The following is a 16,580-nucleotide window of genomic DNA, read 5'->3' as shown; positions in this document are numbered from 1 at the left end:
ACCGGAGCTCTCCATGTGGTGGGCTGCCCGGGATGTCGCAGAGCAGTTCCAAGCGGTGGATGCCGGAAAGAACAGAGCAGGAGGGCCCAAGGGAAGGAGTTTCTTTTATATGTTAATTGTACAGTAATTGAGAAAAATGTTGTCAGGAGGTGGAACAAGGTAGAGCAGTTAGAAGATGGAGGCTGCGGACGGACGGACGGACGGACGGACGAGGGGGCTGCGCACCTGAGAACAGCCTCTGGCGGCATCTGCATGGGGAGGAGCTGTTTAGAACAGCTTAAGACAGTAAGACTTTTCTAGAACAGGCTGGTAGCTAAGGTAGCTTCCTTTCCTCTTTTGTCTTTCAGAATGCTCATAGGAGAGGACGCCTTGGTTCCTTATACATGCGAAATGTGAAAAGGTATATTTGATGAGATTAAATTTTATATACAACTTTGTAGTTTTCCAGCTTTGTCGTTCGTTTTCAAGCAACAGTCCAGAGTTCAACGTGGGAAGACATAGTTTGTGGTACATTGTGATACGTGGTGAGAATGGGGTGGGAAGCTCTCGGTCATGCCAAGACAGAGCAAGCCTTCCCACAGACTTTCCTCCCGGCCCCCAAAACCGGAGCTGGGTGGGGGGAGGCAAAAGCATCAAACCAAACCTCCCCCCCCCCCCAAATGGCCCCGGGGGGGCGGGCAGCTGTCTTTGTCCTCAGAGGTACACACCCGTGAGGCAGGGGTCTTCTCTTTGGGATGGAGCAGGCACACGTCTAGTTGACCTCAGGAAGGAGTCCGTTCTGTCTCAATAGCTTGGTCAGTCTTTCAATTTCTCGTTCCTGTCATTACAAAAGCAGATACATAACTCAGTTTACCTGCCGCACCTTGCCTGTGGGCCCCAAGGACGCAAAACTGAATGAATGCTCCGCTCCTGGTGGGGTCTGCCAGCGGACCTGCCACAGTCAGCTGGGGTCCGCCGGGGGACAGCAGTGACAAGAGGTCCTCAGGGAGGGGCACGTGGCACAGCTCTGGGGAAGGAGGCGATGCCTAATCTGAGAGGACAAGGAAAACTGAGCCAAGGGCAGTGTCCGAGCAAGGACCTGGCAGGGACAAGCACCGGCATTTTCCCAAAGTGTCTTCTTACCTTTTCAGAGCAGCTGAATTCAAGGTGTTGGATCTTGGCGGCCAACTGTATATTTATCTGTTTTAACCTCAGCAGCTGCCGTTCTGAACGTGTCTTAACTGAGATAATTATTCCTGTAAAATAATTGAGGGTGTCAGTGATACAGGTTTGTGATTTAACCACTTGAAAAGAAACCTCCGTCTTCCTTCTGAGTGTGTACAGCAGTTCGGCAGAGTGGTGGCAGACAAAACGGTCTGTCGCTTAAAGGCATTAGAACCAGGAAGGTCAGATTTTTCATTTCTGAGCTCCTCACTAACCAGTCGGGAAATATTTCCCTCCCGTCACATGGGCCAAGGAATCTTTTACTGGTCACTTGGCCAGATGAGTGTGAAACTCCCTCACACAGAGCTTGTTCACGACAGCGCTGCTGCCGAGCCGGGAGATTGCCACTTTTGGTTTTCCGCCTCCCACAGGCACAGCCAGTTGAGTTGAGCTGTCAGGTGAACAGCTAAGGCTTGGCCAACAGAGGGGACATCAGCCTTGTCTGATGGCTCCCACATGCCCAAGTCACAGTGGGGACGTGGCCTCAAAAGAATGTGCAGCAACTGGGGATGCTCGGGGCCTTCCAAGGGAGAACGACCACGTCTGGACTTGGTGGGTGTGAGGCCCGGGAGCACTGGCCCCTGGTCGCTGGCATTCTTGGTTGTCTGAGTCCAACTGAACCCTGTGTTGCTTTTTTAGACCTCTCATGTCCTGCCACAAAATGTGATGGCAGTGCCACAGCGGGCGTTAGGCAGTCCTGTGGCCTGCCACCATCCAGACCAAGGAAATGAACAAATCTCAGGGATTTGGTTTATCCGCAAAAGCAAATCTCACCATGGTGTGATACGAGAGTAAAGGGTAGTAATTGTGTTCATGAGTCGTTCACCGTAATGGTTTATCTACCTCCGTGATATATAACCTTTGCACAGAGCGTTTTTCTATTAAATGAGTAATCAATTAACATAAGCATATTCAATAGTAAGTGGAAAAACTTCCTTTACTTCCCTTGACAGAGCCCAAATGAATATTCTTAATGGGCTTTCATGAGTAGATCCACACTGGCTTCTAAAGCCAGGGGGAGCCCCCGGTGCCCATGGGCAGAGCCCCTCACCCAGCCCTGTGGTGGAGATGTGACACTCCTGCCAGCAGGCGAGGCTGGGACAGGGCCCACTGTGCTGCCCAGTGAAGGAGTGCTGTGTCAGACAGGCCTGCCTCACTCGCTCCCTGGCGATGACTGAGCCTGTCGTGCTGGGCCCTCATCTAGGGACTCCCAAATCACTGGGTAGCGCTTCAAAAATAGACACCCTGTGAACGGTCTATACCAGACTTCCAGAAGCACTGGAGGTGACTCTCATGGGGTGGGTTCACAGCATTTGGGCACCTCTGACTAGGGTTCGTTCCCCAAGAGCTGAGCAGTTAACAGCAGAAACATGGCTTCTCAGACACGGAGCCTCCCCACACCACGAGGGTGTGTGTGAGGAGCAGGACCTCCACCATTTCCCCAAGAGTGTTCCCTACAGCCAAAGTCTACAACGGGTTAACAGGTGTTACTTCCCCACTTGGTCAATTTGGGGAACTCGGCGTTCTCAGTCTTCCTCATACCCACAAGTGCTCTGACTTCCTTGAAGGGGCAGAATCTAGTGTCCAGCATTTCTCGGCTTACTTCTCCCCTTCTGGATGGTGCCCTTCTCAGGGGGATGGGATTCGGTAGAACATTCTTCAGGAAACACCAAATTAAAAACAAAGGTGTTCTCAGAATCAAGCTGGAGGAACTTAATCAAAGCTTAGTCTGACCCTTTCTACAAATATCTTCTAATAATCATGGAAACGAGGCCTAATGGAGAAAAGTGGTTCCTCTTAAAGGATCTGTAACTTGGTATGAATTTGTAGCCACAGAGGCAGTGGTGGGACACCGAATCAGACCACTTCATTTTTTCTCTAGAAAACACTAGCCAGGAAGAGGAGGAACCATGACCTCTGGGCCCAGTCCCAGGCTCCGCCCAGCCAGCTGTCCCTCTGTGGCCTGAGAGGACAGGGGACATACCGTTGATGATCCGGGCCACCCGCCACAGCCGGAGCAGAATCAGCAGGCCAAGAGCCTCAAACTGGTGCTTCTGGAATAGGAGGATGAAGTCGAGGATGAAGGAAACCAGCACCACAAAGGCGTCCAGGATTTCAAACTTGTGGTGAAAGAACTCCATGCGGAAGACAAATAACTTAAAGAATATCTCCATCATAAAGAAGGTCAGGATGGCAAAGCTCATGTAGTGGAAGACCTGGAGAGGACAGAAGAGGCACAGTGAGAACGATCCAGGGCTGCCCAAAGGCTGGAGCAGGGCGCACACATGTGCTGGGCTGCAGAGCCCCTGCCTGGGCACCACAGAGCAAATGCACTTGACCCATCCCAAACTCCCCAGGGGCTGTTCTCTGACTGGGGCCACGCAGGTTTGAAAACCATCATGCCTTTCGGCCCAGTAATTCCAAATGCTCGTATTTCATCCCACAGCTCTGCTCACACGGGCACAAAGGCATGTTGTAGGGATCTTTGCTGTAGCATCATTTGCAGACATAAGATTTTCTACCTTGTTCATAGAATAGAAATTCTATTGGAGGGCACCTGTCAGATCCCTTACAGTCCCTCCATAGGGAGCGCAATGCAATTGTTAAAGACCAAGGCTAACTCCTAGGTATTGACTAAAAATGATTACTTAGGTAGATGGTAATTGAGGAGGCTTCCTGGATCTTGATTTAGAAATACTAGCTCTTGGGGCACCAGGGTGGCTCAGTGGTTAAGCCTCTGCCTTCAGCTCGGGTCACGGTCTCAGGGTCCTAGGATCGAGCCCCACATCGCGCTCTCTGCTCGGCAGGGAGCCTGCTCCCCCCCCCCCCCCGCGCCTACTTGTGTTCTCTCTGTCAAATAAATAAAATCTTTATAAAAAAAGAAATACTAGCTCTCAGTAAAGTAACCATTTCCATTCTAGGACAGGGAAAATACAAAGGCAGCTGGGACATTATTTGGGGCCAGAAAGCAAGGAAATGCTCAAAGACTACGTAGTCATCTTAAAAGGATAGAGCAATCAGTCTGAAGAGACGGTGACGAAATGTAGCAGGACAATTTGGACCCTGAACAGAATGACTAGGATTGTAATACAATGAATAAAAAAAAAAAATGTCATGAGTCCTTGGTGCTACATACACATATGGGAAAAAAGGAAGCTCTTCTATATATGTATAAAACCAACAAAGCCACCCACCTACCAGATGTAGAATGAATGCCAGAAATCCCAGTTCGCATCGCCCAGTGTACTCACTGACTTGGGCAGTGACCGTCGGTGGATGCGAACTGGAGAAGAGGATCTTAGCACGGCGAATTCTAACTGCAAAGGGAGAGCGGCCCTGGACAGTGGAGGAGCTCCTACTTTCTGCCTTTGGTGATGCCAGCGAGTAGCCCTGTAGTGACATGCCATGCTGTAAAGGAAACAGCCCACTAGCTGAACGCTCTGGCTCACGGAGCCTCTGGACCTAACCTCTGGTGCACGGGGATTAAGGGAACAAGTTGAAGGACCTCTGGGGAAACCGACAAATCCAGAACGTGGGACACACTACGAGATGACTGGCTGGACTCGGGGCGGGAAAGAAGGCGGGAGAGTGATGCCTGGTCGGTCCGTTAAGCATCTGCCCCCCGGCTCAGGCCCATGATCCCAGGCTCCTGGGGATCGAGTCCCACATCAGGCTCCTTGCTCAGCAGGGAGCCCACCTCTCCCTCTGCGGGCTGCTGCTCCTGTTTGTGCTCTCTCTCTCTCTGACAAATAAAACCGTAAAAGAAAAAAAAAAGGTGGGAGAACTCTTCTAAATTAAAAGAGCCTGAGGAGGGGCGCCTGGGTGGCTCAGTGGGTTAAAGCCTCTGCCTTCGACTCAGGTCATGATCTCAGTGTTCCAGGATCGAGCCCCACATCGGGCTCTCTGCTCCGCGGGGAGCCTGCTTCCTCTCCTCTCTCTGCCTGCCTCTCTGCCTACTTATGATCTCTGCCTGTCAAATAACGAAATAAAATCTTTAAAAAAAAAAAAAAAAGAGCCTGAGGAGATATAACCAAGTATCGGATCAGAAGTCTGGATTCTAGTTTGAAAAAAAAAAAACAAACCAAGAACTATTATAACATTTTTGGGACAAATGAGGAAATTTGAATATAAGCTGCTCATTACGGAATTATTAATAATTTTTTAGGGGCGATTATGGTTCTGTAGGAGAAAGATCTTATTCTTAGGCATATTGAAGTATTTGTGTCCTGATGTCTAACTTACCTTCAAATGGTTGAAAATACATGAGCGTATTTATGGATATATAGAGAGAGATAAAGCAAGTGTAGCAAAAAGTGTACTTGTCATTTTTCATAATAAAAAGTTGAGGGAAAAGGCACAAGACAGCCACCTGAGTGGCTCAGTTGGTTAAGCGTCTGCCTTTGGCTCATGATCCTGGGCAGTGGGGGGGTTGGGGTTGTGGGGGAAAATCCCTGCTCAGCAGGGAGCCTGCTTCTCCCTCTGCCCCTCCCCTCTGCTTGTGCTCTCTCTCTCTCTCAGAAAAAAAACACAAAACTTTAAAGACAGTACAGCAGGTATGTCCCTGATCATGTTAAAAGTAGAGGGAGAGGAAAACTATTCACCCATCTGTGGAAGGCCTCGGGCTGGCCACAGAGGAAGAGCCAGCAGCTGCCTTGGGAAGCCTGCACAAATGTCTCGGATGGGCTCAGGCAGCAGCTGTGAACTGGGGGATAAACAGCGGGCAGATCTCCAGCATGGGGACCACGTCAGAATGTTGACAGGCCGAGAAATAGCTCATCTGCCACTAAAGATGGGACAGTATCCCTTTCCTGGTCAGACCCTCCCTCTATCTAGAAGCAGTGACGATGCCTCAGCTCAGCAGTCTAGCACCACTCGAGATTCGAGCCATCAAGTGAAATGAGGGTTCCTGCTTATAGTAAATGCTTGTCTATAAGAAAGAAGACATTTTCTCTGCTCTTTGGTTAGAAGCACCCAGTCAACTCTGTTAAGGACTTGGTACTCCCAGAAGGGTGCTCTCAGCCCCCCTCTGCCCACCTCCGGAAAGACACAAGTGAATGGTATTTTTTTTTTTAAGATTTTATTTATTTATTTGACAGACAGAGATCACAAGTAGGCAGAAAGGCAGGCAGAGAGAGAGGAAGGGAGGCAGGCTCCCTGCTGAGCAGAGAGCCTGATGCGGGGCTTGATCCCAGGATCCTGTGACCATGACCTGAGCCAAAGGCAGAGGCTTAACCCACTGAGCGACCCAGGCGCCCATAAGTGAATGGTATCAACGGGCCGCTGGCCCCCTACCTTGGCAGCGTAGTCATTCTTGTCAAGCTCGATGATCTTCAGGTCCAGAATGAGCTCAGCAAGGACCAGGAGGGCATCCAGAATGACCAGGCAGATGATGATAACCTGTAGACCAAGGGAAGGAGAGAGAAACCGTGAGACCTAAAAAGGGAGCCTCCTTCCATCTGTAAGGGCCGGACACCTCTGTGGGAACCACTGGGTGAAGATGCCAGGGAGGGGAAGCCGCTGCCCACAGCTGCGCACCTTCCCGGCCCCGGGCCCCCCGGGGCACTGCCTGTCCTCCCAGATCTGCTCTGCCTGGCTCACTGAGTGACAGTCACCACCGGCCCTCCGTATTCATTCATTGTTTCTCAGCATCTCTCAAGCCAAACTGCTAATTCCTAGATGGCAAAAAAAAAAAAATTTTTAAGTTTTAATTTTCCTATTTCTGGAGGTTTTCTTGCCAGGGTACACCCAGAACAGATGCTCAATAGATAATTAAAAAGATCTGCCTCAGAGATCTGAGTCATGGAAGTACCTCCAGGGACTGCCGTCCTTGAGGCAGTGGGATTAAGCGACATCCACCGTCCACGTAACAGGCTCGTGGTGGGGGGGTGATGGGCAGATGGTGGGGACAGGGTGCCGGGAGTGTGCGCGCTCACCGACGGTGGGGAACCCAGCGCGACAGAGGTGGTGAGGACACTGCTGGGGGCCCTAATGGCAGGGTGGTGGAAACAGCAACGGGAGGAACCCCAACAGACAGTGTGTGACCCCTCTCTTCCCTTGGGAATTCGGGACCCCCCCCCCCCCCGCCTCCCTCGGGACCCTGCCTCCTCCATCCGACACGCTCAGGTGGATTCATTGGGATCATCTGCCGTTTTCTCGCCAGTGCCGGCAGCTTCAGGTGAACCGAACAGGCCTTGGCAAAAATGGACTAGTAAACCTCCTGACCACTTCAGCCCCTAGCTAATCGCTTCAGCAATTAAAGCGTCTGAGCACGTGGTTTACTGTGAAAACTGCACGGCAAAGTAATGACGTTTTCACACATATCCAAATTCAGTAGCTCAATAAAGATTCAAGCCTCCGGCGGGTGGTTTTTCCCTTTTCTTTCTTCCTTCATCCTTGGTTTTATTTTAGAGCTAACAGGACATGAGAGCTCATCTGGTCTAAAACCAAGGCACAGAGACATCAAAAATGGAGTGAATTTTTAGCCATAAAAGGAAGGAGCCCTGGGGTGCCTGGGTGGCTCAGTGGGTTAAGCCTCTGCCTTTGGCTCAGGTCATGATCTCAGGGTCCTGGGATCGAGCCCCGCATTGGGCTCTCTGCTCAGCGGGGAGCCTGCCTCCCTTCCTCTCTCTCTGCCTGCCTATCTGTCTACTTGTTATCTCTGTCAAATAAATAAATAAAATCTTAAAAAAAAAAAAAAAAAAAAAAAGGAGCCCCTGCCACATACCACGGTGGGAGTGTGCAGCAAAGCCATGAGGCCGAGAGCAGCAGCCAGACCCAAAGCAGGCGAGTCCGTACCTGCAGCAGATCAGCGGTGTCTGGGGTCTACTGTATGATGGGTACCAGATCTCCTTTTGGGATGATGGAAAAGAGACAGTGGTGCTGGCTGCACAGCATGTGGAAGTGCCACATAAATGCCACTGAATTACTGACTACAACGACCAACTTTATGTGAGCTCCTCAGTTAAGAGGAGCCAGACAGACTGACCCAAGGTCACAAAACTACAATGCTTGGGTCCTGGCCTCTGTCAACTAATCCCCAGACCCTGAATGGGCCACTTCACAAGGCAGTGCTGTTTCGGAGGGGAATCATGTCACAAAGAGAAACGCCGAGAATTCAGGGAAGCTGGTTCCGCATCCAGAAGGGGCGAAAGGGGCTGGGCCCAGCAGGAGCAGGCAGTGGTGAGGCGCCCGCTGGCCCTGGGCCGGCTCCTGTGTTAGCCTCCCCCGACCCTGGCCCACCTCTCAAGGCCAATGAGCCTCCCGTGGGAATCTGGGAGAAAATGGGGCTGACCACATTTTCCTCCCTCGAATGACAGCCGGAGCATGACCTAAGGTAACGTGGGATGGGTGCTTAGTACAGGGCCCCGCAGTAGTGAGCAGATAATGAAGTGAAGCTCCTTGACCTTCACGACTGTCCGCCCCTGGCTCAGCTACGCTGTCCACCCACGGATTCCACAGAGGCCCGACACGCCCCGTATTCCCTCCTGTGCTTGAACCATCCTGTGTGAGAAGTGATGGCAATTAACTGTACACCAGGCCACCTAGGCTGCTTCGAACCATGGGAACAGGTAGAGAGAATGTATCCCAGAAAGGGATTCCAGAATCCTCTCGTGTGCTGATTCTACTGGCTGAGATCAAAGCCCTGAACTGGTGTCCCCACTCCATGCTGGTCTCCCTGAGCCCCTCCACAAATCCAGTCATGTCACTCCCTCCGCCCACACACTTAGACTTTCCATGGCCGCCCAGTGCCCACAGAAGACCTTCTAGCACCTCCTGTCTTACCAAGTTCTCCCTCTACTCGCTACTCGTAAGCCATATGGACCCTTCTCAATTTTAGGAGTGCGGCAGATCCTTTCCTATCTTGGGCCCTTTGCAAACACAGTCTCTCTGCCTGGAAAGTTCCTCTCTTCACCATTCACAGGGCTACCCCTGGCCAACCTTCAGGTGTCAGATGAAATGTCGCCTCCTCCACCACATGTCCTGACACCCAGTCCTAGGTCACGTGTTCCTCTCAGGATCTCTCAGAGCCCCCTTCTGTCTCCCTACAGAGGGCTTCTCTTCACTTGCAACCAGCATCAGTCCGGGTGATGGTTCCTGGAGTGCCTGCCTCTCCACAGACCATCGGTCCTCTGAGAGTAAGGACAGGGGCGTACCCCATGCTTGCTGCTCTGTGCTCCACCGCCTCCCCCCTGCAAAAGTGTTCAAGAAGGAACTGTCCAGTGAATGACTAAGCATCTCTGATTATGTTTCAATGGTCAGGCTGCTGCTTCTCCAGTAGGACTGTCCTTAGAGGTCCTGGCTCAGCGGGCAGCCCTGTGGCCCCGTCAGGAGCCGAAGGACCTCCCAGAGCAGGGAGACCCCGGCTTCCCCTTGCAGCTGGAAGGAAACTGGCTCCTTCTGCTTCTAAAATTGAGGGTTTGGGATTTCAACCCCAACAACTTAATATCATGTTTCCTCTCCTGTCACAGCCACAGAGGAACGCACTGAGCTGTGAGGCCTGCTGGGGAGTTTGGCCTGTTTCATTTTTCTAAGCTATGCGAAAGCGAGAAAAAGACCAAAATAAAAAAAAAATTTTTTTTTTCTATTTTACCCTGGAACAAAGGCGGCCATGGGAGAGGCAAGGGCTGTTTCTGTTTCCAGAGGGGAAGTCAGCTGTGGGGAGGGACTAGTTTATTTCGGTTTAGGACACCTGCCACAGGGTCCCCAGAATGGCTCCATTACGGGACCTGGGCTGACAAGGGGCCACGTGCTTCCCTAGTGTCCTGGGCCTCCGGTCTTCTCCTGGGGCCCTCAGAACAGGCTTCCAGACACCTGCCTGCCCACTTCAGGGCTGGGGGCTGAGACAGGACCCACCAGCCTCAGCCTGCGTTTGTCCTTCAAAGTCAGAAGATGCTGACAGACACTGAACCCTTTGCTGTTCTTTGAAGTCCGTGTGTCCCTCTCGTGTTCTCCCCTCAGCGCACCTGGAGGTCAGCGGTGGGCTACACCAGGCAGATCACTCCACAAAATAGGAGACCAAAACCCCCAGGGTGATAAGTCTGGGAGGCGCAGGACCCTCTTGGCTTTGTTCAACTCAGGGCAGACACTCGGTATTGGCCGAATGAATGCAAGAACGTTTTCTCTGCCTCCGATGTCTACCTTTTCATTGACTTTTTGTGTATGTAGTAAAACCTGCATAACCTAAAGCTACTGTGACAAAATGTGAACCATTCTGAAGTTGGCATATGGTTCAAGGGCACCAAGCACTCTCATGAGGTGTGCAAGCATCACCACTACCGTTCTGGAACGTCTCGATAACTCCACGCGGAAACCTGTATCCATTAAGCAGGCCCTTGCCATTCTGCCCTCCCTCTGACTTGGAACCCCCAGTCTGCCGTCCTCTCTGTGGGTTTGCCTGTGGTGGACATTTCGCATCAACAAACTCAGACAACAGGTGGTCCTGCGTGTCTGGCTTCTCTGAGTGTCCCCTTGTCAACGCTCATCCCCTCATGGCAGATGTCACTGCCTCCTTCCTCCTCATGTCCAAGTATGGACAGCCTACATTTTGTTCCTTCACTTGTCAGGGGACAAAGCTCGCACTGAGTCTGAACCATGACTCTACCCCTGATGGCACGGGGTCTCCCCAGCGCTGGACAGGGCGCCTGACCCAGGGTTAGGGCTTAGGAGACCGACGTCACATGAACAGGGCGTTGGCTGAGACGGGCCCCCACCCCGGCCTCGTGACTCTTGGCTGGCGGCTCTGCCCCACCCCAGGCATCCTGGGCCTCTGCCCGCCTACCTGAAACCTGTGCGAGCTGAAGAGCTTCCTCAATGTGGCCCTGAAGTCGAGGGGGGGCCGGGGTGCGGGGTCGGGGGCCGCCGTCGGGTCGGGGGCTCTGCCCTGCTCCCCGGAGGCGGTTGCCTGTGGCGTCTGCTCCTCGTCCTCCTCGTCCTCCTCATTCTCCCACTTCTTGTAGTTGATGTTCCAGGCGTGGTAGTCGTCCCCGACAACGGTGAAGTGCTTCAAGAACTTGCTCATCCTCCGGGTCGGGGCCGCCCTGGCCCTGCGGGAGCTGGCCTGCGGGAAGGGGAAACAGAGGCAGTGCTGAGGCGGGGAGGCCTCTGAGCCCGTCCACACCGCTCGGACCTCACGCTGCTCTGGCGGGGAGCAGGGCCCAGGCTGGGCCAGGCCACGGGGAGGAAGAGAGCCCTGTGGCCCTCGGAGCACCAGGCGAGCGGGGACCATGAGGTCACGGTGGTTTCTCGTGCTTTTATTTTTGGAATCCAGAGTCCCGGTGCCGGTGAGGCAACAGGAAACCCCAGACCCCATCAGGCCTGTCACTATGGTCTGGTTGGCAATAACCAATGAAATCGGTACCACAGCCCGGTCACAAAATACCCACCACGTGTAAATACCGGAAGAGCGGCCCCATGGTTCAGAGACATCACAACCTGAAAAACCGGAGGTGAGAGTTGGCGGGGCAGGGGTGTGGAAAGCCAAAAGTAAAAGTACCCAGAGTTTCACAGAAAAGGGAGGGCCGCCCCCTTCATGCCACAGATCAGTTCTTGAAATGTGAGCAGCAAATACATTTTCCTAAGCGTGACCAGTGCTGTTCAAAGTGCGTGATGGACAGAGGTTTAAAGACAAGTGCCTTCAAAGCAGAAAGCAAATAATCTTCCCTTTGCCCAACGGACCCTACCGGATATCAAATTTCCTATAAAGTTCAATAATGAAAACTTTGGGGTAAGGGTCCAAGAATGAGGACTATGATCAGTGGAACAGGAAAAAAAGAGCCCCATCAGACCCATGCCCCAGTAGGGCACTGGGTGTGATGGAGATAGCGTACAGATCAGTGGGAAAAGGCAGGAGAGGCCAGGACACCTGACCTTCATGATAGGAAACAAAAAAACAAAAAACACGAAAGAGCCCTACCTCACACCCTACACAGAATAAATTTCAGATGCATTAACTGTAACAGGTATAATTTTTTTTTATAAATTAAAAAAAAAATTAGAAGTCTTAGAACAAAATATAAGCAAATACCATCATGACCTTCAAATAGGGAAAGGTTGCTTAAATAAGACACACAACAAATGGACAGACTTCATTCATCAAAACTAAAAGCTTTTATATTTCTCTCTTTTTTTTCTCGCTTTCTCTCACACACACACCCACAAATACCATACACAACCCTAGAAAGACACACCATAGACTGGGTGGGACACACACATATTTGCAATGTACTTAATAGGCATTGTTTAGTTCCGTGTCCAGAATATATAAAGAAATCATACAAATTAAAAAAAAAAAAAAAGACAACTCCTTTAAAAACTAGGCAACTGTATTTTTTTTAAAGATTTTATTTATTTATTTGATAGAGAGAGATATCACAAATAGGCAGAGAGACAGACAGAGAGAGAGATGAGGAGAAGCAGGCTCCCTGCTGAGCAGAGAGCCCCATGCGGGACTCGATCCCAGGCCCCTGGGATCATGACCTGAGCCGAAGGCAGAGGCTCAACCCACTGAGCCACCCAGGCGCCCCTAGGCAACTGTACTGATAGGTCACCTACAAGGAAACCCAAATGGCAGAGACACAACCTCACTAGGACTCAGGAAAATGTGCATGGTAAGAATTCTAAAGTCTGCAATAGCAAATACTGGCAAAGATGTGACACAGTGGGGGCTCTTGAACACTGAACATAGGAACTGACACTGGCACCACCATTTTGGGAAACAATCTGGCACTGCTTTGTCAAGTCGAAGCTGTGCATCTCTCTCTTCATAATCAAGTGATTCCATCCCTAGAAAGGCTCCAGAGAGAAACACCCCCACATGTGCTCGAATCAGTGCTTTGTTCAAGAATGATCACCGCAAATGTTCACCTAAATGGTGGGAGACAGAGGAAGGAGGGACAGCTACAGAGCCCCAAAAATGGATGAACTGCATTACTCAACATCACTGATGCCATCCGCAGCTACCCACTTAGCAGCACTGAACACGGCAGGTCACTCCTGCCTTTGCTGGCTTCTAGGATCCCTTAGTCTCCTGGTTTTCCTCCCACCCCGACGGTTACTTCTTACCAGTCTCTTTTGCTGGATTCCCTAAGAGGAGGACCTTACATTTAAGTATCAACATACCGAGGGCTCAGGTGTCTCTTTTCCATACTCAGTTCCAGTAGCTTCCCATTCAGAAGCACAGCTTTAAAAGCCGTCTGTACGTGGATTCTACAGAAACACGAGCTCCAATCCCAGTCTCAGCTAAGGACATCCACCCTTCCTTATCTAGAAGTTCTCTTATACCTAGCATGCATGTTCAAAGCAGAATTATTCATTTGACACCCAAAACACCCCCATCTCAGTTTAGGGCATTTCATTTGTCTAGTTCCTTAGGCCAATAGCTTTGGCATCATTTTTTAAATGTCTTTCTCTTCATTCAGTACTGACCTAGCAGGGGTGTTTGGGTGGTTCAGTGGGTTAAAACCTCTGCCTTCGGCTCAGGTTGTGATCCCGGGGTCCTGGGATCGAGCCCCGCATCAAGCTCTCTGCTCAGCAAGAAGCCTGCTTCCTCCTCTCTCTCTGCCTGCTTCTTTGCCTACTTGTGATCTCTGTCCATCAAATAAATAAATAAAATCTTTAAAAAAAAATTTCTGATCTAGCAGTAAATTTCACTGGCCCTGCCTGTTAACTCCTTTCCAAGTACGACCACTTCTCCCCATTATTTCCTGCTGTCTCTTGCCTGAATGACTACAGCAGACTCCCACCTCCTCCCAATGTCCATTCTCCATCCAGAAATTGGAAGAACTTTCTCAAATAGAAATGAGATCATGCCCTGCCCTTCCTTAAAACTTTCACATGTGTGTGTGTTTTTTTTTTCCTTCCCCAGCATACTCAGGCCTTCCTCCCGAAAATGTTTCCCCTCCCTAGACAACTGCACGGTTCATACCTTCACTTGGGTCAGGCTTCTGCTCAAATACCACCTCTGCTGAAACCTGGTCTGGTTGCACTCCCCCAGCCACACCGTATCCACTTACCCTGCTTCACTTTCTTTCTTTTTTTCTTTTTAAGATTTTATTTTTAAGTAATCTCTATATCCAACATGGGGCTCGAACTCACAACCCTGAGATCAAGAGTCTCATGCTCTGACTAAGCCAGCCAGGCACCCCTCATTTTTCTTTATCGCATTTATTGGTGACATTACATATGAACTTATTTATCTGTTTATTATCTGCCTATACCACCCCCCTCCAAGACTCTATGGTCCATGAGAGAACTTTTTCCATCTCGAGCTAATGGCCTATCCAGTGTCTGGCACTTAATACACACTCAAAAACATCCAAATATTTAAGTGACTAAATGAATACATAAATGTGCATATGTCTTTACAAATATGTTGAGGGGCACCTGGCTTGCTCAGTGAGTGAGTGTCCAACTCTTGGTTTCAGGTCAGGTCATGATCTCATGGGTCATGAGATCGAGCCTCGTGTCTGGCTTTTCACTTAGCAGGGAGTCTACTTAAAGATTCTATCTCTCTGCCCCCTCCTGTACATGGGCACACATGTTCTCTCTCAAATAAATCTTTTTCTTTATTGCACTTATTAGTGATATTATATAAGAAAATATATTTGAAAAATGTCTTTTAAAATATATATTATATAATATTATTAGACTATATATTAGAAAAATACTTTTCTAATATTTCTAAATTAGAAAAATTAAAAATATGTTGCATTTAGGGGCACTTGGGTGGCTCAGTTAGTTAAGTGTCTGACTTGATTTTGGCTCAGGTTGTGATCTTAGGGTTGTGAGGCTGAGCCCCATCTCGGGGTCTGTGCTAGGTTTGGGGCCTGCTTAATATTCTCTCTCTCTTCCTCTCCCTCTGCCCATCATCCCCCCAAAAAACATATATTTTGAATTGAAAAGGAAGATATAGAAGAATATGAACAATATACCACTTAGGTAAAAATTTAAAAATACATTCAAAGTATTACTATATGCTGTTTTGGGAATGTATAAAATGGAAGTGTAAACATACAAAAGAAGGGGATTTCTGTTTCTGGTCATGACAGAGTAACTAGTAGCAGATTAGGGCTCTTGCCATAAAAAAACTATAGAACTGGATACAATGAATGAAATTTAAAGTGGTCTTTGAGAAAAGAGAAACAGACAAGGTGAACCCCCACACTCACCCTGGCTTTCTGCCTAAAGGTACTTTCTGGACTATGGCAGCAAGACTATTGAGCCTTCCTCCCTCAAGAATGTGCATGGCAAAGTACCTGAGACTAGGAAGCTCTACAGAGAAGGAAATCCCCAAAAATCCAACTTTGGCTGAATTCTAAACAGCTGAGAAACTGCCAGAGATGACACAAGGCTGGGTTGGGAGATGTGTGAGTTCCAAACATCCAGAGTAGAGATATCTTGTTGAACACCCTGAGAATTTAGTCAAAATTCCAGAAAGGTCATGCCTTATTAGTATGCATAATCTAGCCCTATAGTAAGAATTACCTTAGACCTGTCCCAAATATACTTAAAAAGAAGCCTGGAAAAGATCAAGCAGATCCCCAGGTAACCTGACTTCCTGTTGGAACAAAATTCAAATTCTACTACAGAGGACAACAAAATATACTCAACAATGTAGCATTTATAAATGTATAGCATACAATAAAAAAATCACTAGACAGGGGCATCTGGGTGGCTCAGTTGTTGAGCGTTTGCCTTTGACTCAGGCCACGATCCCAGGGTCTGAAATCAAGCCCCACATCAGGCTCCCTGCTCCAAAGGAAGCCTGTTCTCCCTCTTCCACTCCCCTTGCTTTGTGTTCCCTCTCTTGCTGTGTCTCTGTCAAAAAAATAAAATCTTCAAAAAAAAAAAAATTACTAGACAAGTAAGGCAGAAAACCATAGCCTATAATGAGAAGAAACACTAGTTTACCAAAATGGATGGATAATAGAATCTGCCAACAAAGACTTGTAAATAGCTATTATAAATATGTTCAAGGATTTCAAAGAAAATATGAGCTTAATGGAGGAACATATAGAGAATCTAAAAAGAGAAAAGGAAACTGTAAAAAAAAATCCGAAAGGGCTCAAAGCTGATTAGATACTGTAGAAGAAAAGATCAGTGAATTTAACGACAGAACAATAGAAAATATCAAGTGGAAACATGGTGAGAAAAAAAGGTAGGGGAACAAAACCCAGAGCCTTAGGAATAATATCAAGCGGTCTAATATACATATACCCAGGGTATCAAAAGATGAGAGAGACTGGGGCAGAAAAATTTTGGAGAAATAATGGGCTGAACACATTTTGAAATCTGATAGAAAAATATAAATATGTAGATCCAAGAAGCTCAATGAACACCAGGGAGGACAAACATAAAAATGAATGGACTGAAAGGAGACA

The 16,580-nt window shown here is 49.2% G+C and overlaps 2 protein-coding genes across 15 annotated transcripts in view; one reads left to right on the top strand and one right to left on the bottom strand.

The window, feature by feature from the left end:
• The window catches only part of TCTN1 (tectonic family member 1), a 34,202-nt gene extending 30,114 nt beyond the window's left edge, over nt 1-4,088 (top strand). For 3 of the 4 annotated variants that reach the window (XM_059140741.1, XM_059140743.1, XM_059140742.1), the window contains one exon: nt 348-432. The gene's annotated coding sequence lies outside the window, so the exon portion shown is untranslated. Of the gene's footprint in view, nt 1-347; nt 433-3,085 lie in introns of those variants that run through there. The other variant, XR_009346125.1, reaches the window with a different exon arrangement.
• Nucleotides 406-16,580, bottom strand: part of HVCN1 (hydrogen voltage gated channel 1) — a 36,132-nt gene continuing 19,957 nt past the window's right edge. For 4 of the 11 annotated variants that reach the window (XM_059140746.1, XM_059140751.1, XM_059140750.1 and 1 more), the window contains exons 4-6: nt 10,982-11,260; nt 6,496-6,600; nt 1,253-3,419 (exon numbers count right to left, since the gene is read on the bottom strand). In XM_059140746.1, coding sequence (XP_058996729.1) covers nt 2,943-3,419; nt 6,496-6,600; nt 10,982-11,260 — 861 coding nt within the window. In that variant the 3' untranslated portion in view covers nt 1,253-2,942. The other 7 variants (XM_059140744.1, XM_059140753.1, XM_059140752.1 and 4 more) reach the window with 4 other exon arrangements.

The sequence above is a fragment of the Mustela lutreola genome, chromosome 11 (assembly GCF_030435805.1).
Source record: "Mustela lutreola isolate mMusLut2 chromosome 11, mMusLut2.pri, whole genome shotgun sequence".
NCBI lineage: Eukaryota > Metazoa > Chordata > Mammalia > Carnivora > Mustelidae > Mustela > Mustela lutreola.
The sequence above is the reverse complement of the archived record's forward strand: the minus strand, read 5'-3'. Positions and strand labels throughout refer to the sequence as shown.